The 25,435-nt window shown below is 30.6% G+C and overlaps 1 protein-coding gene across 5 annotated transcripts in view; it reads left to right on the top strand.

Moving 5' to 3' along the window:
• Window positions 1–25,435, top strand: part of LOC145297671 (A disintegrin and metalloproteinase with thrombospondin motifs 3-like) — a 1,581,225-nt gene that overhangs the window by 1,533,144 nt on the left and 22,646 nt on the right. For 3 of the 5 annotated variants that reach the window (XM_080143851.1, XM_080143854.1, XM_080143850.1), the window contains one exon: window positions 978–1,107. In XM_080143851.1, the coding sequence (XP_079999977.1) occupies window positions 978–1,107 (130 nt within the window). The remainder of the gene's footprint in view (window positions 1–977; window positions 1,108–25,435) is intronic. The other 2 variants (XM_080143852.1, XM_080143853.1) reach the window with 1 other exon arrangement.

Genomic DNA, 25,435 nt, shown 5'->3' with positions numbered 1-25,435 from the left:
GTGTTATAAACAGAACTGAGCGTATGGAAAGCAAGACGAACGTTTATTTAAATGATCATAAAGAGAGACTGCTGGCGTGTCAGGATATTGGTGACGGCAGCGATGGCTACTTGTTGTTGATAGAACAGTGTTCACAGCGCGGTTCACAGTAGTTGGTGACGACGGCGGTGGCTACTTGTTGTTGATAGCACAGTGTTCATAACGCGGTTCACAGTAGTTGGTGGTGACGGTTACTTGTTGTTGATAACACGGTGCTCACAACGCGGTTCATAGTAGTTGGTGGCGGCGGCAACTTGTTGTCGATAGAACAAGCAGATAGCACGGCACACAGAAGCCTCCTGGTGAGGAGAAGATTAACGTTTTTATAATGGTGGCGTGGACGTAGTTGAAGACAAAGGGCAAATTGATAATTAGCTTGCATTTTGCTTTTTTAATTGTGTTTGTTTATTGTGTCTTAATGCGTTGTAGGGAATCGTCCGTTTGGTGTATGTATGCATGTGTTATATTGATTTAAATCTGAAAAAGTTGTGAATGTAACCTAGTCGGTATTGAATTGTTGCAATGTATCGTGTAATACTTATTTGCTTTAATATGCTGCCTGAGTTGCGTTTACTCCAATGCTTGTGTTTTACATTTTGATTTTCTCTTTTGGCGGTTTTCTTGGTTGAAGTGATGTGCGAGCTATTCTATTGATTTGTGTATGTGAGAAAATGGGATTTGAAATTGTTTTGTGTATTTATTGAGTTCATTTGTATTAACTCGACGAACATTTTTGTCTTAGCGTCGCCATTATTGACTGTCGCAGCCACTGCTTTCTGGATTATTCGTAAATATGAAGGGATTTGCGATATAACACTAGCAACAATTTTTATGTTTTATTGTTCGTCTAATCATGCGAAGTTTTATTTTCATGACCAGGCAGAATCGTATGTTTTCATTTCACTTTGTTCTAAATGTTTCTAATTTTTTTTATTCAGCCTTGCTCATACGATTCGTCTAATGATGTCATTAAAGCACGAGCAGATGAAGTGTGTCAGCGTTTGGTGCAAGGTAACTTCCTTAACCCTAACATCTATGACATGACTGGCCAGGTCTATGGAATAAAAGGTATACCCTTATTTATTTATTTATTTACTAATCTTTCCTGGCAAGTGGCACAAGCGAAAAACAGACAAAAAATGTTTAAAGTTTAATCCCAAGCATGAGACAAAAAGGCGAATAATAATAATAATAATAATATTTAGGGAGTGGCTAAATTTTAACAAAAGGAGTCGCCAGATTTTATATAAATTGAATATGTACGATATGGATTTTTGTATCAAAATTTGGAATTACTCTGCCAAATCCTGGAGACATTTTTTTGTTCTGAATGCAGCAAAATGTATCGGATGAAAAATGAAAAATTATTAAGAACCACAACCAGGAACAACGAAAGATAAATTGAATAAAGTGTTTTCTGACAGAAACAACAGAATATAAAACTATCCTTGCTATCAAAGAAGTTGAAACAGAAAATTACAATAAGATACAGAAGTGTTAAGGAAAAAAAGACATGCTAAAAGGATGCCCGGAAAACGCGTCTCCGGAAAACTCGTACTCGGAAAACTTGTACCCGGTAAACCTGTACCCGGAAAACTCATATCCAGAAAACTTGTATCCGGAAAACGTCCCTTTTTTCTAGGTAGGAAACCTGGTCCCTTATTGGATAAATATCGATTGAAAACACATTTTATGACCGTTCTTGAAGAAGGTATTGTTTTTAAAAGGGAGTATACCCCCAGTGGCGTAGCATCAGTTTTTGCCGCCCGGGGCTATTGTAAAATTTGCTCCCCCCCCCCCCCCCCCGCTGGCATATAATTACCTGTTTTGCCCCCGCCCCCACTGGCATATAATTACCTGTTTTGCCCTCCCCCCTGCTGGTATATAATTACATTTTCCCCCTCCTGCCGGCATATAATTACTTCTTTTGCCCCCCCCCCCCGCTGGCTCTTTTGCCGCCCCGCCCCCACTGAGGCATATGACAACCTGATAAAACCTTCAAAATTCCAAAAAGCCCTCAAAATATTTATTTTCATTGAAACACAATTCCCTTCAGATTAATGTTTACACCATTCCCCCTTTTTTTTTAATTTTAATTTAATTTAAAAATTTCTTTTCAATAATTTGAATAATAATAAGTATGTAAACATTAATCTGAAGGGAATTACGTAAACGTTAATATGAAATAAATGAAACCAAATATGTTTTTCAAAACAAAAACGCATAAATCAAATTATAAAAACAAATGTTAAATTAAATTAATATAATGATAAATTTAAATGAGAACATTTGGACACAGGAAAATCTTATGAAATGATAAAATCATTTTTATTTACATTTTTTGTTGTTAAAGTCCGAATTTTCGCCAAATAACATAACAAAGAGAGATAGTCCGATGTAGTTTTCTTTTCTTTTTCTTCATAATGTTATAATTAAGAGATTGAGCCTCTCGAAGAGAAAAAAACGAATTGTATCGGTGCTTTTTAAAATCCTATGTGTAATCGCTCGGTTTAAGTGCAAAATTGAAGAAATGGAGTCACACATTTTAGAAAACTTTTTTTTAGAAATTTAAATGAGAACATTTGAAAACATAAAAAGGTTAAGAAATGATAAAGTCATTTTCATTTATTTTTTTATTATTGTTATTTCCGAATTTTCACAAAAAACATGGCTGTATCAAGGAGAGGTTACTCCAATGTAATTTCCTTTTCTTATTCTTCATAATGTTATTATTCAAGCTTCCCGAAGAGAAACAAATTCTTGTATCCATGCTTTTGTAATCGCTCGGTTTAAGCACAAAATTTAAGAAATTTGTTGTTGTTAATAATGTTTCAATCCTTTTAAAAATAGTTTAAATTATTTTAGATAAATGTATTCATGAATTGAAAATACGGCTATAAATTTATTTTTTGTGAGAGAACTATCGGAAGGCATCAAGTCAGTTGAAAATTTACAAACATACTTTTCGTGCTTTTTTTTGGTAAAGTTATCAATAACTATCAAAATTCACTCTGTCGACAAGTTCCCTCTTTATGGAGAGGATTGCCAAGTCTTACTTACCTTGTCTGGCTCATTTTTGATCGAAGGTAGTTTTTATGAACTTCCGTTTTGAGAAAGAGCGCTCACAGCTCAGGTAAGGAAAATGCGCAGCAAGATCACAATATTAGGGACAGAATCCCCAAGGTGGTATATCTGTATAAAGTTTAAAAGTTCAAGAGGTCCATTGATTTTATCTTTTCCTGAAGTTTTCACAAATACTGTAATCTCTTCCTTTTGGCAAAGAATTTATCTTTATCTATATCTTCGTCAACTTCACCAAGCTGACGATCATAATTATCATCAAGCAGATCTAACTGTGTAAGAAAAGCGTATTTACTTGCAAAATTGTGAACTTGTTGAAATCTGCAAGATATTTCTTCAGTCAACCTGTCTATGACAGACAGTATTTCCCATCTCAACTCAGTATGAAATCCCAGTGTAGCATCAGTCAATCGTTCCCCACCCATTCATTTCCTTTTGCGGATACGATGCTCCATGCTTATCCCCATTTCAGAGCAGAATTTTTTACTCATCTATTGCAGTGTCCACCATCTTTTCTCTATTCTGAAGAAGGCAATCTCTCAACGCCGTCAGCCTGACAGAACTTTGGTGCAGATCCAGCCCCTTTTCGTGGAAATACTTCTGGGTGTCATTGATTTCTAGGAGAATAGTTGTCCAAATAAAAGAAACGGAAATGACAATACCGAGTTGAGAATTAAAGATGCATCTGATCTTGTGGTTGCATTTTCTACTTCTTGTGCGAGCTGTTCTAGGACAATGACGACTTTCAAATAATTTTTTTACCACAACATTTACAGCATCTGCTTGACTACTCCATCTAGTTTTGATAGTCAGCTTGATACTGGTCAACTGAATCAAGACGTCCTAGCGATGTGTAGATGCAGAAAAGAACGAGAATAACCGGTCCAGTATGCCAAAAAATGTAATAGAGTGAACCACTATCGAAACGGTATGTTCACAAACCAGATTTAATAAATGGTTAGTGCATGGCGCAAATATAGCTTTCAGAGATTCGTTTCTGCACACCCGATCGATGGGCTGATTGTAAAAGTAAGCTTGATTGGGTATAGAAGCAATAACATCGAGACGACTAGTAGATTCTTGAAACCTTTGGGTGGTTTGTTTCCACTGAAAGACATTAAAATGTGAGTGTATGTCTAAAGAAATTAAAATGCAAGTGTATTTCTAAAAATATGTTCTAAATACATTTAAACTGTTTTATAGATTAAAAAACGAATTACTATTTTTATAACTTTTTATTATTTTTACATATTAAAACTTATAATATATAAGAACTTACAAGTAGTAGTAGTAGTATATTGTGTCTCTCATTTAGGTTACTCTTCTAAAATAAAACCAGATTCTATTTTTTAGGCGATTACGTGTTAACGCATCAAAACAATTATTTAAGAATTTAGGGTGATCTGCTTCAGTATTAATTGGACGTAAAATGATTTTTCATTTCATAGACATTGTAACATTTTAGAACACTAACCAAAATTTATTATTTTTCTTATGGAAATAAATTCTGTAAGCTTTTCTGAGGGGGAGGGGGGGGTCTAAGCGTATATGCATAGTTTTACAACCTTGATAGTCAGACTACGGATTAGTGAACATTTCTACAATGTTAGAGTAGCCTGAAAATGATGATTATTCATCATTTTAGGTTAAATTAATGTACGAAAGTTTAAATTTAAAAATAATTGTCTGTGCTTTTTTCCGGAAAGATTTTAAAGGTGTCCATATGCATATGAACAATCTTTTTGATGATGTTATCACCTGCTGAACACAACCATGGCAACTTTAGGTTAAATCGGACACCGGGAAGGGCCTATGAATCTATTAGTATTAAAGTCCCCGACCTTGTTAGAAATTATCTTACTAACAATATGTCGGGGGTAGCCATTATCAAGAAATATATTAAGTAGTTTTTCTTAATTCGGCATCTAATTTAGAAGTCGAGCAAATCATAAGTGCATGGTGGATAAGGGCTTTAATGAGATTGATCTTCCTCTTAATTGGAGTAAAAGAGTTCCACTTAATGTAAAGGCCTGTAAAGGTGGGTTTTCTGTAGATATCAGTCTCAAAGCAACACTTTGTATAATCTTTGGATACCATGACATCTAAAAAGGGTAAGGAATGATCGACTTCGCATTCCATAGTGAATTGGAGAGCTGGATGTAAGCTATTTAAGACATCAAAAAATATTACAGAGTCGTCATCTGAAGAGAAACGTATCATCGACGTAACGCATGTAAAAAGACAGCGGGGAGATCTTAGTAAAAAGACGATCTTCCCAAAAACCTACGAAAATGTTAGCTAAAATGGGACCTAAGGGGCTACCCATCGAAATACCATCTACTTGATCAGGTTGTCAAAGCTAAAGGAAACAGCCTTCGTGGCCATTCCATCAGCTCAACAAACACCGGTTCTGGGAAGGTGGGACACGATTTAGGGCCACGATATAGGTAGTCACAACAAATGTCAATAGTTTCGTCCAAGGGGACATTTGTGAACAAACTACAAATATCAAAAGACACAAGATAATTATTAGAACTATTCAGTTCTAAGTCTCGGATACAGGAAGAAAATTCAAAAGAATCCAAAACACAATGGCTCGAATAATGTTTTGAAACTGGCTGTAAGATCTCTACAAGCCATTTGGCTAATTCATGCTGCGCCGAACCGACTCCTCTGCACGATCACGTGTTTCTGCTACCGCGATTGGTGATCACCTGATCAGTTCAAACGTTTTTAAACAGGCGCCACCAGGTTAATTTCTACGCTGTGTTTTTTTTTGTTTTTTTTCCCTTATAGAAATTACTTCATGCCAACATTACTTCATTCCGACATTTACTTCTGAAGACAGTCGGCAAAAAGTACTTCAAGTTTCTTCACCGTTCCCCCTTTTCTTTTCTCTTTCTCCCCCTTTTAGTCGATCTTCTTCCTTTTCAATTTATTTTTCTTACTTTTAGTCGATCCTGTTTCTTTTTACATTATAGTCGATCTTTTTTTATAAGGTTTAAAAAAAAATTTTTTAAATGCCCCACTTCACTTTTAAACTATTACAATTCTGTTGTACTTCGAATTTAATATAGACATTGCTGCACTTTCTGAGACACGTTTCGCAGGTGAGGATCAACTGGTTGAGCGTGAGTCGGGCTACACGATCTTCTGGTCTGGTAGAGCTGAAAAGGAGAGACGTGAGACTGGTGTTGGTTTTGCAGTTAAGAACTCCTTAATTGACAAGATCGAACAGCCAGTAGGCATAAATGACCGTGCACTGACATTGAGAATACCCTTTGCTGCTGGTCGTTACATGAATGTTCTTTCTGTCTATGCGCCGACTCTTACTTCGTCTGAAGATGATATCACTTCCTTTAATCATATGCTTAGATCTGTTATCACCGGTTTGCCAAGTGCTGAGAGTTTGGTGGTTCTTGGTGACTTCAATGCATGGGTTGGATCAGACAATCTCCATTGGGTTCATACAGCATTGGTAGAGTCAATTCAAATGGTATGCTGCTTCTCCGTCTCTGCAGCAAACTAAATCTTGTTATCCCCAACACTTTTTCCCACCAGAAAAACAAGGAGAACCCGGTTCCATCCCCAATCTAAACATTGGCCATTTGCTTGATTACATACTGTGTAGACGTGGTGATCTTGGAAATTTTTGCAAACTTAGAGTAATGCATGGTGCTGACTGTGGTACTGATCATTTAATGGTCAGAGCTAACCTAATTACAGTTCGCAAAAAAAACTGTTTCAATGGTGTCAAAGTGCCTAAACGTATTGATGTTTCCAAATTGAAGGATCCAGTCGTACAAAGTTCCTTGAAATCTGCTTTCAACCAGGTGGATTTCTCAGATTGTGATTGGGAGACAGTAAGAGATACAATATACCAAAAAGGTGTTGAACTTCTTGGTTCCCAGACATCAAGATTGGTTTGCTGATAATTTCAATCAAATTAACCCTCAAATTGATAGAAAGCGGAAAGCTTATTTGAAACTTCTCAACTCTTCACCTCTGAACAAGCCAGCTTTCACTGCCCACTTCTCTGGCGGAGTGAGGTTCAGTGTTGTGTGCACTAAACAAAAAACAAACGGTGGTCTGACCTCTCCAAAGAGATACAGACTGCCTACGATCATAGAGATGTCAAGATATTCTGCATATTGCTTCATCAGGCTTATGGTCTGAAATCCTCTTCAACTACATTACTCCTGGCGAAGGATGGGAAAACCTTGCTGAAAACCTCAGATGAAATTATGCATCGATGGCATGAACACTTTCATGATCTTTTTCATAACCCATCCAATGTTGATGTTGCTGCAATAGAAAGCATCCCTCAATGTTCCTTTTGTCCGGAACTCTTGTGGAAACAGTTGACTGCATTAAACAAATAAACTCGAACAAAGCCCCTGGGCTAGATAGCATCCCTGTTGAGCTGCTGATACATGGTGGTGTCAATGTACATTGTGTGGTCCACTCTTTGATACTGTCAGTATGGCAGGGTGACCCAGTTGCCCAAGATTGGGTAGATGCCATCTTGGCTATGTTGTACAAAGGAAAGGGTACAAGGTCTGATTGTAGAAATTATTGAGGTATCTCGCTGCTGAGTGTGGTTGGAAAGGTATTTGCATGGCTCTTGCTAAACCGATTGGAAAAGTATGTATGCCCTGATATCCTTCCAGAATCCCAGTCTGGTTTTAGAGGTGGATGAGGAACTGTGGATATGGTGTTTTCTGCTAGCTTTTGGAAAAATGTATTGAACAGCGTATGCCTCTTTGCCAGGTGTTTGTGGACTTAACCAAGGCGTTTGACACAGTCAACCGTGAGGCTCTCTGGAAAGTGCTGGAAAAATTTGGCTGTACACCTGCTTTTACAGACAAGTTCAAGCAACTTCATCATAGTATGAAAGGTCGCGTCAACTTCAATGGTCGGATTTCGGAAGAATTCCCCATTGATAATGGTGTGAAGCAGGGTGATATAACTGCACCAACATTGTTTTCGCGCTATCTGACTGCTGTGCTCTGGTATGGTTTCCATGATTGCAATATGGGTGTTTATATTAGATTCCGAACAACTGGAAAGGTGTTCAAGATTCCAAGCCAAAACACTTGTTAGCGATGAACTTGTTAGGGAACTGTTGTATGTTGATGATGCTGACTTGGAGTCTCTCAGGGGTCCATACTGGGCCCAACTCTCTTCCTGATCTACATCAATGATCTCCCAAAACACATACTTAAATCATTCGTTGACATCTATGCTGATGACACAAACATCTATGGCAACACATCAAAGGCCGTAAATGACAAAGTTCTCTCTAATTCTTTCTCCTCTAATCTTGAGCGTGTGGTACAGTGGGGGAAGAGGTGGCTGGTCACTTTTAATGCATCCAAAACCAAGCTTCTATCTTTACATCATCAACGCTCTGATCCCCATCTGGCATCAATTGAAATGGATGGCTCTCGTCTTGGGGAGGCTCCATGTTTTGACAAGCTTCTGAGTTTGACTTTTACTCCTGATCTGAAATAGAACACATACATCAGGTCTGTTGCCAAGGATGCTGGGAAAATGGTGGGATCCTTCTACCACTCCAGAAGATATCTCACTACTGATGCAATTCTCTATCTGTACGGCCAAGGATGGAGTATTGCTGCAACATCTGGGAAGGAGCTGCTAAAAACAGTCTATCCTGCCTTGACAGAGTACAAAATAGACTTTGTGGTTTAGTGGGGGATGCCCTTTTCTCTTTCCTGCAGCCTCTCTTCCACAGAAGAGACCTTGAGAGTCTGTCTTTGTTTTATTGTTATTTCCATGGCAAGCGCACGTCTGAGCTCCAATCTCTCATTCCCCCCCCCTCGCCAATCTTTCACGAGAAACGCCCATCCGGCTGAAACTACTGTCAATAATTTTCCCCACTCTTTACCTGTGCCTAAATCCAAACTTATTAATGTTTTCAGCTAGTCTAGTGTTTCTTGTGAAAGTTTGGTGAGGAGGGACCATAGATTGAAGCTCAGTCGAACACTTTCCATGAAAATAACGATAAAGCAGAGACAAACTCGCAATATCTCTTCTGTGAGATAGAGGCTGCAAGGAAGAGAAAAGGACATCTCCCACCAGGCCACGAAGTCTATTTTGAACCCTATCAAGGCAGGACAAATCTTTTCTAGCAGCTCCTGCCCATATGTGGCAACAGTATTCCATCCTTGGCCGTATCTGGCTCTTATATAGATAGAGAATTGCATCTACTGGATCGATAGAAGGATCCCAGCATTTTTCCAGCGGCCTTAGCAACAGATTTGATGTACGTATTCCATTTAAGATCAGAAGTAAAGGTCAAGCCTGTCAAAACTTGAGGCCTCCCCAAGATGAGAGCCATTCATTTTGATTGATGCAAGATGGGGATCAGAACGTTGATGATGTAAAGATAAAAGCTTGGTTTTAGATGCATTAAAAGTAACCAGCCACTCCTTTCCCCATTGAACAACATGATCAAGATCAGAGGAGAGAGAATCGGAGAGAACTTGGTCGTTTACTGTCTTAGATGTGCTACCATAGATGGTAGTCTTGTCAGCAAAAATGTCTACGAATGATGTAAGGATGTGATTTGGAAGATCATTAATGTAGATCAGGAAAAGAGTTGGGCCCAGGATGGACCCCTGAGGGACTCCAGCATTTATACTGTGAGCTTCTGATTTTTGCCCATCAACTACTACTCTTATGAACTTATCAGAGAGAACTGATTTAATAATTGAGAAGACATTTCCAGCTATGGTATAGCTGGAGATCTTGTGAAGTAAACCTTTATGCCATACCCTATCAAAGGCCTTTGATATGTCAAGAGCAATTGCCCTAGAAAGGTTGCCTCTGTTGAGAGATTCGCTAATCCTATGAGATACAACTGTAAGCACATCTGCTGTAGATCTAGCAGAACGGAAACCATATTGTGTGTCACTAAGAAGGTTATTTTTGCTGAGATGGTTGATTACTCCTCTATTTAACACAGATTCCAGCAACTTACTCATGACGCACAGGAGACTTATTGGCCTGTACTGAGAGGGGGATGAACGATCACCTGAATTCTTAAATACAGGGCATACTGATGAGATTTTCCAGGGTGATGGGAAGCAATTCTCCTAAGACAACGTTTAAACAGTTTTGTAAGTATGGGTGCTAGTTCTGGTTGAAGTTTTTTGAGTACTATAATTGGAATACCATCAGGGCCGGTTGCTTTACTGGAATCAAGGTTTTTGATTAGCTTGGCAACATCACATACAGATATTTGTATATCACATAGTGTGTTTTCTGATACAGGAGTAAATATTGGGAGTTGGCGGCCTTGGTCGCAAAGGGTAGAATTGGCTGCAAAGTTCTTGGCAAAGAGTTTGGCTTTGTCTGATGCTGACGAGATTAACTCAGGTCCATTGATGATAGTTGGGATAGAGCACACGCTTCTGTTCAGAATTCTGTTTGCAATTTGCCAAAACTGGTGGGAATCAAGCCGCTGCTCAGCTACTTTGGACTTGACAGACTGAGCATACAACTCTCTTGCGTTCTTTATTACTTTCTTACAATGGTTGCTGGCAGTCCTGAAAGCGGCTTTAGTTTATATACATCTATTACGTTGGAAGCAGTGGAAAAAGTGATTTCTGTGCGCAATAGCAGCAGCACATTCTGGAGAAAACCATGGCTGGCTGTTAGGTTTTTTCTGGAACTTTTTCGAGGGTATGAAATTGTCTATACCTACAATTAACCATTCTGTCAGGTCTGATACTATAGATGACACATCCTTTTTAAACATGGAATGCAGAGGAAGATCCGATATAAATGTACAGAAACTATCCCAGTCAACCATATTGTATCGATATACTGTACGATGGAGAGGTACGTTTGAGGACTTATTACATTTCATTTTTATCTTAATTGATACAACTGAGTGGTCGGAAGAGCCAAGAGGAGACAAAACGTCAACTGAACATAGTTCAGGGCAAGTTGTGAGAAAAAGGTCTAGGAAACTTGCATACTGGCCGTCATTTTTCTATTTTCTATTTTTAGCCTCACAAAATGTGCCGCTCGTAAAATAGGGACACATTTTTCTGATTTTAATACCTCCAAAAAGTTCCGATATTTTACAAACTTTTTGGTATAAAATTTAAGATATTTTGTTAGCTATATTTATTTGTATTTATTTTTTTCTATTTTCGTTTTTACCCTCCCAAAATGCCTCCCCTTCACATGAGCCGCTCGTAAAATAGGGACACATTTTTCTAATTCCGATACCTCCAAAAGTCCCGATTTTTTAAAGCATTTTTGGTATTACATTTTTTAAATTTTATTAGCTTTTATTCATTTTTTCTATTTTCTATTTTTACCCTCTTAAAATGCCGCCCCTGACGAATTTAGGAAAACTCGTCCCGGGAAAACTCGACCCCGGAAAACTCGTCCCCTTTCGCTAGGTAGGAAAACTGGTCCCTTATTGAATAAATATCGATTGAAAACACATTTTATGATCGTTCTTGAAGGAGATATTGTTTTTTAAAATAGACTATAGCCCCCCCCCCCTAATATTTTTAAAAAATATTTTTACTTGTTTAATGTTTTGTTTTGTTTTTTAAATAAAATCGAGGTACTGGTCGCGATTAGAATTCCCTGCCGAACACCCTAAAAAAACACTGACTTCTCCCCACGCATGAGCAAAGGACATGTTTTAGTTGCCATAGTAACTAAACGATCATGAATTTTTATCGACTTTGTTTTACTGTTTATGAATATTAAAATAAAAGACATTACTACACATTTATAAATAATATCTCACTTTTAATCACTTTTATCGACTTTTTTTTCTACTGTTTTACTGTTTATGTCTCACTTTTATCAACTTTTTCTTTTCTTTTTTTAAATAGCATTTTCTTTTTTAAATGATTACGTTTTACTGTTTATGTCTCACTTTTATCGACTTTTTCTTTCTTTTTTTAAATAGCATTTTCTTTTTTAAATGACTACGTTTTACTGTTTATGTCTCACTTTTATCGACTTTTTCTTTCTTTTTTTAAATAGCATTTTCTTTTTTAAATGACTACGTTTTACTGTTTATGTCTCACTTTTATCGACTTTTTCTTTCTTTTTTTAAATAGCATTTTCTTTTTTAAATGACTACGTTTTACTGTTTATGTCTCACTTTTATCGACTTTTTCTTTCTTTTTTTAAATAGCATTTTCTTTTTTAAATGACTACGTTTTACGGTTTATGTCTCACTTTTATCGACTTTTTCTTTCTTTTTTTAAATAGCATTTTCTTTTTTAAATAACTACGTTTTACTGTTTATGTCTCACTTTTATCGACTTTTTCTTTCTTTTTTTAAATAGCATTTTCTTTTTTAAATGACTACGTTTTACTGTTTATGTCTCACTTTTATCGACTTTTTCTTTCTTTTTTTAAATAGCATTTTCTTTTTTAAATGACTACGTTTTACTGTTTATGTCTCACATTTATCGACTTTTTCTTTCTTTTTTTAAATAGCATTTTCTTTTTTAAATGACTACGTTTTACTGTTTATGTCTCACTTTTATCGACTTTTTCTTTCTTTTTTTAAATAGCATTTTCTTTTTTAAATGACTACGTTTTACTGTTTATGTCTCACTTTTATCGACTTTTTCTTTCTTTTTTTAAATAGCATTTTCTTTTTTAAATGACTACGTTTTACTGTTTATGTCTCACTTTTATCGACTTTTTCTTTCTTTTTTTAAATAGCATTTTCTTTTTTAAATGACTACGTTTTACTGTTTATGTCTCACTTTTATCGACTTTTTCTTTCTTTTTTTAAATAGCATTTTCTTTTTTAAATGACTACGTTTTACTGTTTATGTCTCACTTTTATCGACTTTTTCTTTCTTTTTTTAAATAGCATTTTCTTTTTTAAATGACTACGTTTTACTGTTTATGTCTCACTTTTATCGACTTTTTCTTTCTTTTTTTAAATAGCATTTTCTTTTTTAAATGACTACGTTTTACTGTTTATGTCTCACTTTTATCGACTTTTTCTTTCTTTTTTTAAATAGCATTTTCTTTTTTAAATGACTACGTTTTACTGTTTATGTCTCACTTTTATCGACTTTTTCTTTCTTTTTTTAAATAGCATTTTCTTTTTTAAATGACTACGTTTTACTGTTTATGTCTCACTTTTATCGACTTTTTCTTTCTTTTTTTAAATAGCATTTTCTTTTTTAAATGACTACGTTTTACTGTTTATGTCTCACTTTTATCGACTTTTTCTTTCTTTTTTTAAATAGCATTTTCTTTTTTAAATGACTACGTTTTACTGTTTATGTCTCACTTTTATCGACTTTTTCTTTCTTTTTTTAAATAGCATTTTCTTTTTTAAATGACTACGTTTTACTGTTTATGTCTCACTTTTATCGACTTTTTCTTTCTTTTTTTAAATAGCATTTTCTTTTTTAAATGACTACGTTTTACTGTTTATGTCTCACTTTTATCGACTTTTTCTTTCTTTTTTTAAATAGCATTTTCTTTTTTAAATGACTACGTTTTACTGTTTATGTCTCACTTTTATCGACTTTTTCTTTCTTTTTTTAAATAGCATTTTCTTTTTTAAATGACTACGTTTTACTGTTTATGTCTCACTTTTATCGACTTTTTCTTTCTTTTTTTAAATAGCATTTTCTTTTTTAAATGACTACGTTTTACTGTTTATGTCTCACTTTTATCGACTTTTTCTTTCTTTTTTTAAATAGCATTTTCTTTTTTAAATGACTACGTTTTACTGTTTATGTCTCACTTTTATCGACTTTTTCTTTCTTTTTTTAAATAGCATTTTCTTTTTTAAATGACTACGTTTTACTGTTTATGTCTCACTTTTATCGACTTTTTCTTTCTTTTTTTAAATAGCATTTTCTTTTTTAAATGACTACGTTTTACTGTTTATGTCTCACTTTTATCGACTTTTTCTTTCTTTTTTTAAATAGCATTTTCTTTTTTAAATGACTACGTTTTACTGTTTATGTCTCACTTTTATCGACTTTTTCTTTCTTTTTTTAAATAGCATTTTCTTTTTTAAATGACTACGTTTTACTGTTTATGTCTCACTTTTATCGACTTTTTCTTTCTTTTTTTAAATAGCATTTTCTTTTTTAAATGACTACGTTTTACTGTTTATGTCTCACTTTTATCGACTTTTTCTTTCTTTTTTTAAATAGCATTTTCTTTTTTAAATGACTACGTTTTACTGTTTATGTCTCACTTTTATCGACTTTTTCTTTCTTTTTTTAAATAGCATTTTCTTTTTTAAATGACTACGTTTTACTGTTTATGTCTCACTTTTATCGACTTTTTCTTTCTTTTTTTAAATAGCATTTTCTTTTTTAAATGACTACGTTTTACTGTTTATGTCTCACTTTTATCGACTTTTTCTTTCTTTTTTTAAATAGCATTTTCTTTTTTAAATGACTACGTTTTACTGTTTATGTCTCACTTTTATCGACTTTTTCTTTCTTTTTTTAAATAGCATTTTCTTTTTTAAATGACTACGTTTTACTGTTTATGTCTCACTTTTATCGACTTTTTCTTTCTTTTTTTAAATAGCATTTTCTTTTTTAAATGACTACGTTTTACTGTTTATGTCTCACTTTTATCGACTTTTTCTTTCTTTTTTTAAATAGCATTTTCTTTTTTAAATGACTACGTTTTACTGTTTATGTCTCACTTTTATCGACTTTTTCTTTCTTTTTTTAAATAGCATTTTCTTTTTTAAATGACTACGTTTTACTGTTTATGTCTCACTTTTATCGACTTTTTCTTTCTTTTTTTAAATAGCATTTTCTTTTTTAAATGACTACGTTTTACTGTTTATGTCTCACTTTTATCGACTTTTTCTTTCTTTTTTTAAATAGCATTTTTCTTTTTTAAATGACTACGTTTTACTGTTTATGTCTCACTTTTATCGACTTTTTCTTTCTTTTTTTAAATAGCATTTTCTTTTTTAAATGACTACGTTTTACTGTTTATGTCTCACTTTTATCGACTTTTTCTTTCTTTTTTTAAATAGCATTTTCTTTTTTAAATGACTACGTTTTACTGTTTATGTCTCACTTTTATCGACTTTTTCTTTCTTTTTTTAAATAGCATTTTCTTTTTTAAATGACTACGTTTTACTGTTTATGTCTCACTTTTATCGACTTTTTCTTTCTTTTTTTAAATAGCATTTTCTTTTTTAAATGACTACGTTTTACTGTTTATGTCTCACTTTTATCGACTTTTTCTTTCTTTTTTTAAATAGCATTTTCTTTTTTAAATGACTACGTTTTACTGTTTATGTCTCACTTTTATCGACTTTTTCTTTCTTTTTTTAAATAGCATTTTCTTTTTTAAATGACTACGTTTTACTGTTTATGTCTCACTTTTATCGACTTTTTCTTTCTTTTTTTAAATAGCATTTTCTTTTTTAAATGACTACGTTTTACTGTTTATGTCTCACTTTTATCGACTTTTTCTTTCTTTTTTTAAATAGCATTTTCTTTTTTAAATGACTACGTTTTACTGTTTATGTCTCACTTTTATCGACTTTTTCTTTCTTTTTTTAAATAGCATTTTCTTTTTTAAATGACTACGTTTTACTGTTTATGTCTCACTTTTATCGACTTTTTCTTTCTTTTTTTAAATAGCATTTTCTTTTTTAAATGACTACGTTTTACTGTTTATGTCTCACTTTTATCGACTTTTTCTTTCTTTTTTTAAATAGCATTTTCTTTTTTAAATGACTACGTTTTACTGTTTATGTCTCACTTTTATCGACTTTTTCTTTCTTTTTTTAAATAGCATTTTCTTTTTTAAATGACTACGTTTTACTGTTTATGTCTCACTTTTATCGACTTTTTCTTTCTTTTTTTAAATAGCATTTTCTTTTTTAAATGACTACGTTTTACTGTTTATGTCTCACTTTTATCGACTTTTTCTTTCTTTTTTTAAATAGCATTTTCTTTTTTAAATGACTACGTTTTACTGTTTATGTCTCACTTTTATCGACTTTTTCTTTCTTTTTTTAAATAGCATTTTCTTTTTTAAATGACTACGTTTTACTGTTTATGTCTCACTTTTATCGACTTTTTCTTTCTTTTTTTAAATAGCATTTTCTTTTTTAAATGACTACGTTTTACTGTTTATGTCTCACTTTTATCGACTTTTTCTTTCTTTTTTTAAATAGCATTTTCTTTTTTAAATGACTACGTTTTACTGTTTATGTCTCACTTTTATCGACTTTTTCTTTCTTTTTTTAAATAGCATTTTCTTTTTTAAATGACTACGTTTTACTGTTTATGTCTCACTTTTATCGACTTTTTCTTTCTTTTTTTAAATAGCATTTTCTTTTTTAAATGACTACGTTTTACTGTTTATGTCTCACTTTTATCGACTTTTTCTTTCTTTTTTTAAATAGCATTTTCTTTTTTAAATGACTACGTTTTACTGTTTATGTCTCACTTTTATCGACTTTTTCTTTCTTTTTTTAAATAGCATTTTCTTTTTTAAATGACTACGTTTTACTGTTTATGTCTCACTTTTATCGACTTTTTCTTTCTTTTTTTAAATAGCATTTTCTTTTTTAAATGACTACGTTTTACTGTTTATGTCTCACTTTTATCGACTTTTTCTTTCTTTTTTTAAATAGCATTTTCTTTTTTAAATGACTACGTTTTACTGTTTATGTCTCACTTTTATCGACTTTTTCTTTCTTTTTTTTAAATAGCATTTTCTTTTTTAAATGACTACGTTTTACTGTTTATGTCTCACTTTTATCGACTTTTTCTTTCTTTTTTTAAATAGCATTTTCTTTTTTAAATGACTACGTTTTACTGTTTATGTCTCACTTTTATCGACTTTTTCTTTCTTTTTTTAAATAGCATTTTCTTTTTTAAATGACTACGTTTTACTGTTTATGTCTCACTTTTATCGACTTTTTCTTTCTTTTTTTAAATAGCATTTTCTTTTTTAAATGACTACGTTTTACTGTTTATGTCTCACTTTTATCGACTTTTTCTTTCTTTTTTTAAATAGCATTTTCTTTTTTAAATGACTACGTTTTACTTTTATCGACTTTTTCTTTCTTTTTTTAAATAGCATTTTCTTTTTTAAATGACTACGTTTTACTGTTTATGTCTCACTTTTATCGACTTTTTCTTTCTTTTTTTAAATAGCATTTTCTTTTTTAAATGACTACGTTTTACTGTTTATGTCTCACTTTTATCGACTTTTTCTTTCTTTTTTTAAATAGCATTTTCTTTTTTAAATGACTACGTTTTACTGTTTATGTCTCACTTTTATCGACTTTTTCTTTCTTTTTTTAAATAGCATTTTCTTTTTGTAAATGACTACGTTTTACTGTTTATGTCTCACTTTTATCGACTTTTTCTTTCTTTTTTTAAATAGCATTTTCTTTTTTAAATGACTACGTTTTACTGTTTATGTCTCACTTTTATCGACTTTTTCTTTCTTTTTTTAAATAGCATTTTCTTTTTTAAATGACTACGTTTTACTGTTTATGTCTCACTTTTATCGACTTTTTCTTTCTTTTTTTAAATAGCATTTTCTTTTTTAAATGACTACGTTTTACTGTTTATGTCTCACTTTTATCGACTTTTTCTTTCTTTTTTTAAATAGCATTTTCTTTTTTAAATGACTACGTTTTACTGTTTATGTCTCACTTTTATCGACTTTTTCTTTCTTTTTTTTAAATAGCATTTTCTTTTTTAAATGACTACGTTTTACTGTTTATGTCTCACTTTTATCGACTTTTTCTTTCTTTTTTTAAATAGCATTTTCTTTTTTAAATGACTACGTTTTACTGTTTATGTCTCACTTTTATCGACTTTTTCTTTCTTTTTTTAAATAGCATTTTCTTTTTTAAATGACTACGTTTTACTGTTTATGTCTCACTTTTATCGACTTTTTCTTTCTTTTTTTAAATAGCATTTTCTTTTTTAAATGACTACGTTTTACTGTTTATGTCTCACTTTTATCGACTTTTTCTTTCTTTTTTTAAATAGCATTTTCTTTTTTAAATGACTACGTTTTACTGTTTATGTCTCACTTTTATCGACTTTTTCTTTCTTTTTTTAAATAGCATTTTCTTTTTTAAATGACTACGTTTTACTGTTTATGTCTCACTTTTATCGACTTTTTCTTTCTTTTTTTAAATAGCATTTTCTTTTTTAAATGACTACGTTTTACTGTTTATGTCTCACTTTTATCGACTTTTTCTTTCTTTTTTTAAATAGCATTTTCTTTTTTAAATGACTACGTTTTACTGTTTATGTCTCACTTTTATCGACTTTTTCTTTCTTTTTTTAAATAGCATTTTCTTTTTTAAATGACTACGTTTTACTGTTTATGTCTCACTTTTATCGACTTTTTCTTTCTTTTTTTAAATAGCATTTTCTTTTTTAAATGACTACGTTTTACTGTTTATGTCTCACTTTTATCGACTTTTTCTTTCTTTTTTTAAATAGCATTTTCTTTTTTAAATGACTACGTTTTACTGTTTATGTCTCACTTTTATCGACTTTTTCTTTCTTTTTTTAAATAGCATTTTCTTTTTTAAATGACTACGTTTTACTGGTTTATGTCTCACTTTTATCGACTTTTTCTTTCTTTTTTTAAATAGCATTTTCTTTTTTAAATGACTACGTTTTACTGTTTATGTCTCACTTTTATCGACTTTTTCTTTCTTTTTTTAAATAGCATTTTCTTTTTTAAATGACTACGTTTTACTGTTTATGTCTCACTTTTATCGACTTTTTCTTTCTTTTTTTAAATAGCATTTTCTTTTTTAAATGACTACGTTTTACTGTTTATGTCTCACTTTTATCGACTTTTTCTTTCTTTTTTTAAATAGCATTTTCTTTTTTAAATTTTTACTGTTTATGTCTCACTTTTATCGACTTTTTCTTTCTTTTTTTAAATAGCATTTTCTTTTTTAAATGACTACGTTTTACTGTTTATGTCTCACTTTTATCGACTTTTTCTTTCTTTTTTTAAATAGCATTTTCTTTTTTAAATGACTACGTTTTACTGTTTATGTCTCACTTTTATCGACTTTTTCTTTCTTTTTTTAAATAGCATTTTCTTTTTTAAATGACTACGTTTTACTGTTTATGTCTCACTTTTATCGACTTTTTCTTTCTTTTTTTAAATAGCATTTTCTTTTTTAAATGACTACGTTTTACTGTTTATGTCTCACTTTTATCGACTTTTTCTTTCTTTTTTTAAATAGCATTTTCTTTTTTAAATGACTACGTTTTACTGTTTATGTCTCACTTTTATCGACTTTTTCTTTCTTTTTTTAAATAGCATTTTCTTTTTTAAATGACTACGTTTTACTTTTATCGACTTTTATCTTTTTCTTTCTTTTTTTAAATAGCATTTTCTTTTTTAAATGACTACGTTTTACTGTTTATGTCTCACTTTTATCGACTTTTTCTTTCTTTTTTTAAATAGCATTTTCTTTTTTAAATGACTACGTTTTACTGTTTATGTCTCACTTTTATCGACTTTTTCTTTCTTTTTTTAAATAGCATTTTCTTTTTTAAATGACTACGTTTTACTGTTTATGTCTCACTTTTATCGACTTTTTCTTTCTTTTTTTAAATAGCATTTTCTTTTTTAAATGACTACGTTTTACTGTTTATGTCTCACTTTTATCGACTTTTTCTTTCTTTTTTTAAATAGCATTTTCTTTTTTAAATGACTACGTTTTACTGTTTATGTCTCACTTTTATCGACTTTTTCTTTCTTTTTTTAAATAGCATTTTCTTTTTTAAATGACTACGTTTTACTGTTTATGTCTAACTTTTATCGACTTTTTCTTTCTTTTTTTAAATAGCATTTTCTTTTTTAAATGACTACGTTTTACTGTTTATGTCTCACTTTTATCGACTTTTTCTTTCTTTTTTTAAATAGCATTTTCTTTTTTAAATGACTACGTTTTACTGTTTATGTCTCACTTTTATCGACTGTTTCTTTCTTTTTTTAAATAGCATTTTCTTTTTTAAATGACTACGTTTTACTGTTTATGTCTCACTTTTATCGACTTTTTCTTTCTTTTTTTAAATAGCATTTTCTTTTTTAAATGACTACGTTTTACTGTTTATGTCTCACTTTTATCGACTTTTTCTTTCTTTTTTTAAATAGCATTTTCTTTTTTAAATGACTACGTTTTACTGTTTATGTCTCACTTTTATCGACTTTTTCTTTCTTTTTTTAAATAGCATTTTCTTTTTTAAATGACTACGTTTTACTGTTTATGTCTCACTTTTATCGACTTTTTCTTTCTTTTTTTAAATAGCATTTTCTTTTTTAAATGACTACGTTTTACTGTTTATGTCTCACTTTTATCGACTTTTTCTTTCTTTTTTTAAATAGCATTTTCTTTTTTAAATGACTACGTTTTACTGTTTATGTCTCACTTTTATCGACTTTTTCTTTCTTTTTTTAAATAGCATTTTCTTTTTTAAATGACTACGTTTTACTGTTTATGTCTCACTTTTATCGACTTTTTCTTTCTTTTTTTAAATAGCATTTTCTTTTTTAAATGACTACGTTTTACTGTTTATGTCTCACTTTTATCGACTTTCTTTCTTTTTTTAAATAGCATTTTCTTTTTTAAATGACTACGTTTTACTGTTTATGTCTCACTTTTATCGACTTTTTCTTTCTTTTTTTAAATAGCATTTTCTTTTTTAAATGACTACGTTTTACTGTTTATGTCTAACTTTTATCGACTTTTTCTTTCTTTTTTTAAATAGCATTTTCTTTTTTAAATGACTAAGTTTTACTGTTTATGTCTCACTTTTATCGACTTTTTCTTTCTTTTTTTAAATAGCATTTTCTTTTTTAAATGACTACGTTTTACTGTTTATGTCTCACTTTTATCGACTTTTTCTTTCTTTTTTTAAATAGCATTTTCTTTTTTAAATGACTACGTTTTACTTTTATCGACTTTTTCTTTCTTTTTTTAAATAGCATTTTCTTTTTTAAATGACTACGTTTTACTGTTTATGTCTCACTTTTATCGACTTTTTCTTTCTTTTTTTAAATAGCATTTTCTTTTTTAAATGACTACGTTTTACTGTTTATGTCTCACTTTTATCGACTTTTTCTTTCTTTTTTTAAATAGCATTTTCTTTTTTAAATGACTACGTTTTACTGTTTATGTCTCACTTTTATCGACTTTTTCTTTCTTTTTTTAAATAGCATTTTCTTTTTTAAATGACTACGTTTTACTGTTTATGTCTCACTTTTATCGACTTTTTCTTTCTTTTTTTAAATAGCATTTTCTTTTTTAAATGACTACGTTTTACTGTTTATGTCTCACTTTTATCGACTTTTTCTTTCTTTTTTTAAATAGCATTTTCTTTTTTAAATGACTACGTTTTACTGTTTATGTCTCACTTTTATCGACTTTTTCTTTCTTTTTTTAAATAGCATTTTCTTTTTTAAATGACTACGTTTTACTGTTTATGTCTCACTTTTATCGACTTTTTCTTTCTTTTTTTAAATAGCATTTTCTTTTTTAAATGACTACGTTTTACTGTTTATGTCTCACTTTTATCGACTTTTTCTTTCTTTTTTTAAATAGCATTTTCTTTTTTAAATGACTACGTTTTACTGTTTATGTCTCACTTTTATCGACTTTTTCTTTCTTTTTTTAAATAGCATTTTCTTTTTTAAATGACTAAGTTTTACTGTTTATGTCTCACTTTTATCGACTTTTTCTTTCTTTTTTTAAATAGCATTTTCTTTTTTAAATGACTACGTTTTACTGTTTATGTCTCACTTTTATCGACTTTTTCTTTCTTTTTTTAAATAGCATTTTCTTTTTTAAATGACTACGTTTTACTTTTATCGACTTTTTCTTTCTTTTTTTAAATAGCATTTTCTTTTTTAAATGACTACGTTTTACTGTTTATGTCTCACTTTTATCGACTTTTTCTTTCTTTTTTTAAATAGCATTTTCTTTTTTAAATGACTACGTTTTACTGTTTATGTCTCACTTTTATCGACTTTTTCTTTCTTTTTTTAAATAGCATTTTCTTTTTTAAATGACTACGTTTTACTGTTTATGTCTCACTTTTATCGACTTTTTCTTTCTTTTTTTAAATAGCATTTTCTTTTTTAAATGACTACGTTTTACTGTTTATGTCTCACTTTTATCGACTGTTTCTTTCTTTTTTTAAATAGCATTTTCTTTTTTAAATGACTACGTTTTACTGTTTATGTCTCACTTTTATCGACTTTTTCTTTCTTTTTTTAAATAGCATTTTCTTTTTTAAATGACTACGTTTTACTGTTTATGTCTCACTTTTATCGACTTTTTCTTTCTTTTTTTAAATAGCATTTTCTTTTTTAAATGACTACGTTTTACTGTTTATGTCTCACTTTTATCGACTTTTTCTTTCTTTTTTTAAATAGCATTTTCTTTTTTAAATGACTACGTTTTACTGTTTATGTCTCACTTTTATCGACTTTTTCTTTCTTTTTTTAAATAGCATTTTCTTTTTTAAATGACTACGTTTTACTGTTTATGTCTCACTTTTATCGACTTTTTCTTTCTTTTTTTAAATAGCATTTTCTTTTTTAAATGACTACGTTTTACTGTTTATGTCTCACTTTTATCGACTTTTTCTTTCTTTTTTTAAATAGCATTTTCTTTTTTAAATGACTACGTTTTACTTTTATCGACTTTTTCTTTCTTTTTTTAAATAGCATTTTCTTTTTTAAATGACTACGTTTTACTGTTTATGTCTCACTTTTATCGACTTTTTCTTTCTTTTTTTAAATAGCATTTTCTTTTTTAAATGACTACGTTTTACTGTTTGTGTCTCACTTTTATCGACTTTTTCTTTCTTTTTTTAAATAGCATTTTCTTTTTTAAATGACTACGTTTTACTGTTTATGTCTCACTTTTATCGACTTTTTCTTTCTTTTTTTAAATAGCATTTTCTTTTTTAAATGACTACGTTTTACTGTTTATGTCTCACTTTTATCGACTTTTTCTTTCTTTTTTTAAATAGCATTTTCTTTTTTAAATGACTACGTTTTACTGTTTATGTCTCACTTTTATCGACTTTTTCTTTCTTTTTTTAAATAGCATTTTCTTTTTTAAATGACTACGTTTTACTGTTTATGTCTCACTTTTATCGACTTTTTCTTTCTTTTTTTAAATAGCATTTTCTTTTTTAAATGACTACGTTTTACTGTTTATGTCTCACTTTTATCGACTTTTTCTTTCTTTTTTTAAATAGCATTTTCTTTTTTAAATGACTACGTTTTACTGTTTATGTCTCACTTTTATCGACTTTTTCTTTCTTTTTTTAAATAGCATTTTCTTTTTTAAATGACTACGTTTTACTGTTTATGTCTCACTTTTATCGACTTTTTCTTTCTTTTTTTAAATAGCATTTTCTTTTTTAAATGACTACGTTTTACTGTTTATGTCTCACTTTTATCGACTGTTTCTTTCTTTTTTTAAATAGCATTTTCTTTTTTAAATGACTACGTTTTACTGTTTATGTCTCACTTTTATCAACTTTTTCTTTCTTTTTTTAAATAGCATTTTCTTTTTTAAATGACTACGTCTTTACTTTTATCGACTTTTTCTTTTCTTTTTTAATAGCATTTTCTTAAAATGAATATTAAAATAATTTCCCAACTTTTTTCATTTCTATGTGTTTTTAGTTTTGTGTGTTGAATGAAACTTTTTTTTTCATTACAACAATAGTTATCGACCCCGGTTCTTTGGCTGACAAACGACATCTGTCGGCGGTTCTTGAAACTAAATTACACGCATTCGCCTGATGTCACTGACATGCAGACGTGCCAATGGTGCCATAGGTGTTATTGTAAATTAACACTCTTAGCTAATTCCGTAAAATGAGATTCTACTTTTTTAGGCGAATTTGCACCCTCCCCATGTTAAGAATGGCTTTTTAAATAATAACGTTATTTCAGCACGGATCAATAAGTGCACTAGTACCACAAAATGGTGATAGAATAATAAATTTACTTACGTTTAATCAATGTTATTTTCGCACCATTCATTCACTTTTATCGACTTTTTCTTTCTTTTTTTAAATAGCATTTTCTTTTTTAAATGGCTACGTTTTACTGTTTATGTCTCACTTTTATCAACTTTTTTCTTTTTTAATAGCATTTTCTTAAAATGATTATTAAAATAATTTCCAACTTGTATCAACATTTTTACATGCGCATATAAACAACTATATTTTTTAAATTTTTAACTTTTTTCATTTAATGAATAAAATAAATCATTTATCATTACTATGTGTTTTTAGTTTTGTGTGGTGAATGAAACTTTTTTTTTTTCATTGCAACAATGATGAAACAAATATTCCGGCTTGCGGTAAGGAAGGGTTACGCATGCCCGGAAAGAATTGGTTCCTGTTCATTTACTTCGATTACAACACAAGACAACTTTATTTTCCAAAATGTTTACAGAGCTAACCGAATGGATCAAGGATTTTGAATCCGCATATCAGTTCCTTAAGGAAAGAAAGATAGTTGCTTCAAAAATGAACTGCATTGTATGTCAACGAGAGATGGCAGTCATTAAATACCGGGGAACGAGAAGATTCCGTTGCAAAACGCACAAAACCCAAACAGCAAGCCTAACCAACGGATCATATCTAAAACGGTCAAAATTGAATCTCAGATTATATCAGAGTGGTATTGTTGTAATGAAAAAAAAAGTTTCATTCAACACACAAAACTAAAAACACATAGAAATGAAAAAAGTTGGGAAATTATTTTAATATTCATTTTAAGAAAATGCTATTAAAAAAGAAAAGAAAAAGTCGATAAAAGTGAGACATAAACAGTAAAAAAAAAAAAGTCGATAAAAGTGATTAAAAGTGAGATATTATTAATAAATGTGTAGTAATGTCTTTTATTTTAATATTCATAAACAGTAAAACAAAGTCGATAAAAATTCATGATCGTTTAGTTACTATGGCAACTAAAACATGTCCTTCCTTTGCTCATGCGTGTTTTTTTAGGGTGTTCGTCAGGGAACTCTAATCGCGACCAGTACCAAAATCGATTTTCTAAGTGTCCGTTTTCTACGTAATTGGCTAAGTTCTCAGTGGTTTCACTTATTTTAAAGCGTTTATTATGTTCATACAAAGTTAATTACAAATTTTTTTTGTTCTTATTTTAACGATGTTTTTTGGAGTCATAAAAACAACAATAAAAAACAAAAACAAAATATTAAAAAAACGGAGCGATTCGATTTTTCGTTACTTTTTTTGTT

This window comes from Euprymna scolopes, chromosome 18 (assembly GCF_053919585.1).
Source record: "Euprymna scolopes isolate OS-2025 chromosome 18, ASM5391958v1, whole genome shotgun sequence".
NCBI classification, from domain to species: Eukaryota; Metazoa; Mollusca; class Cephalopoda; order Sepiida; family Sepiolidae; genus Euprymna; species Euprymna scolopes.
The sequence above is the reverse complement of the archived record's forward strand: the minus strand, read 5'-3'. Positions and strand labels throughout refer to the sequence as shown.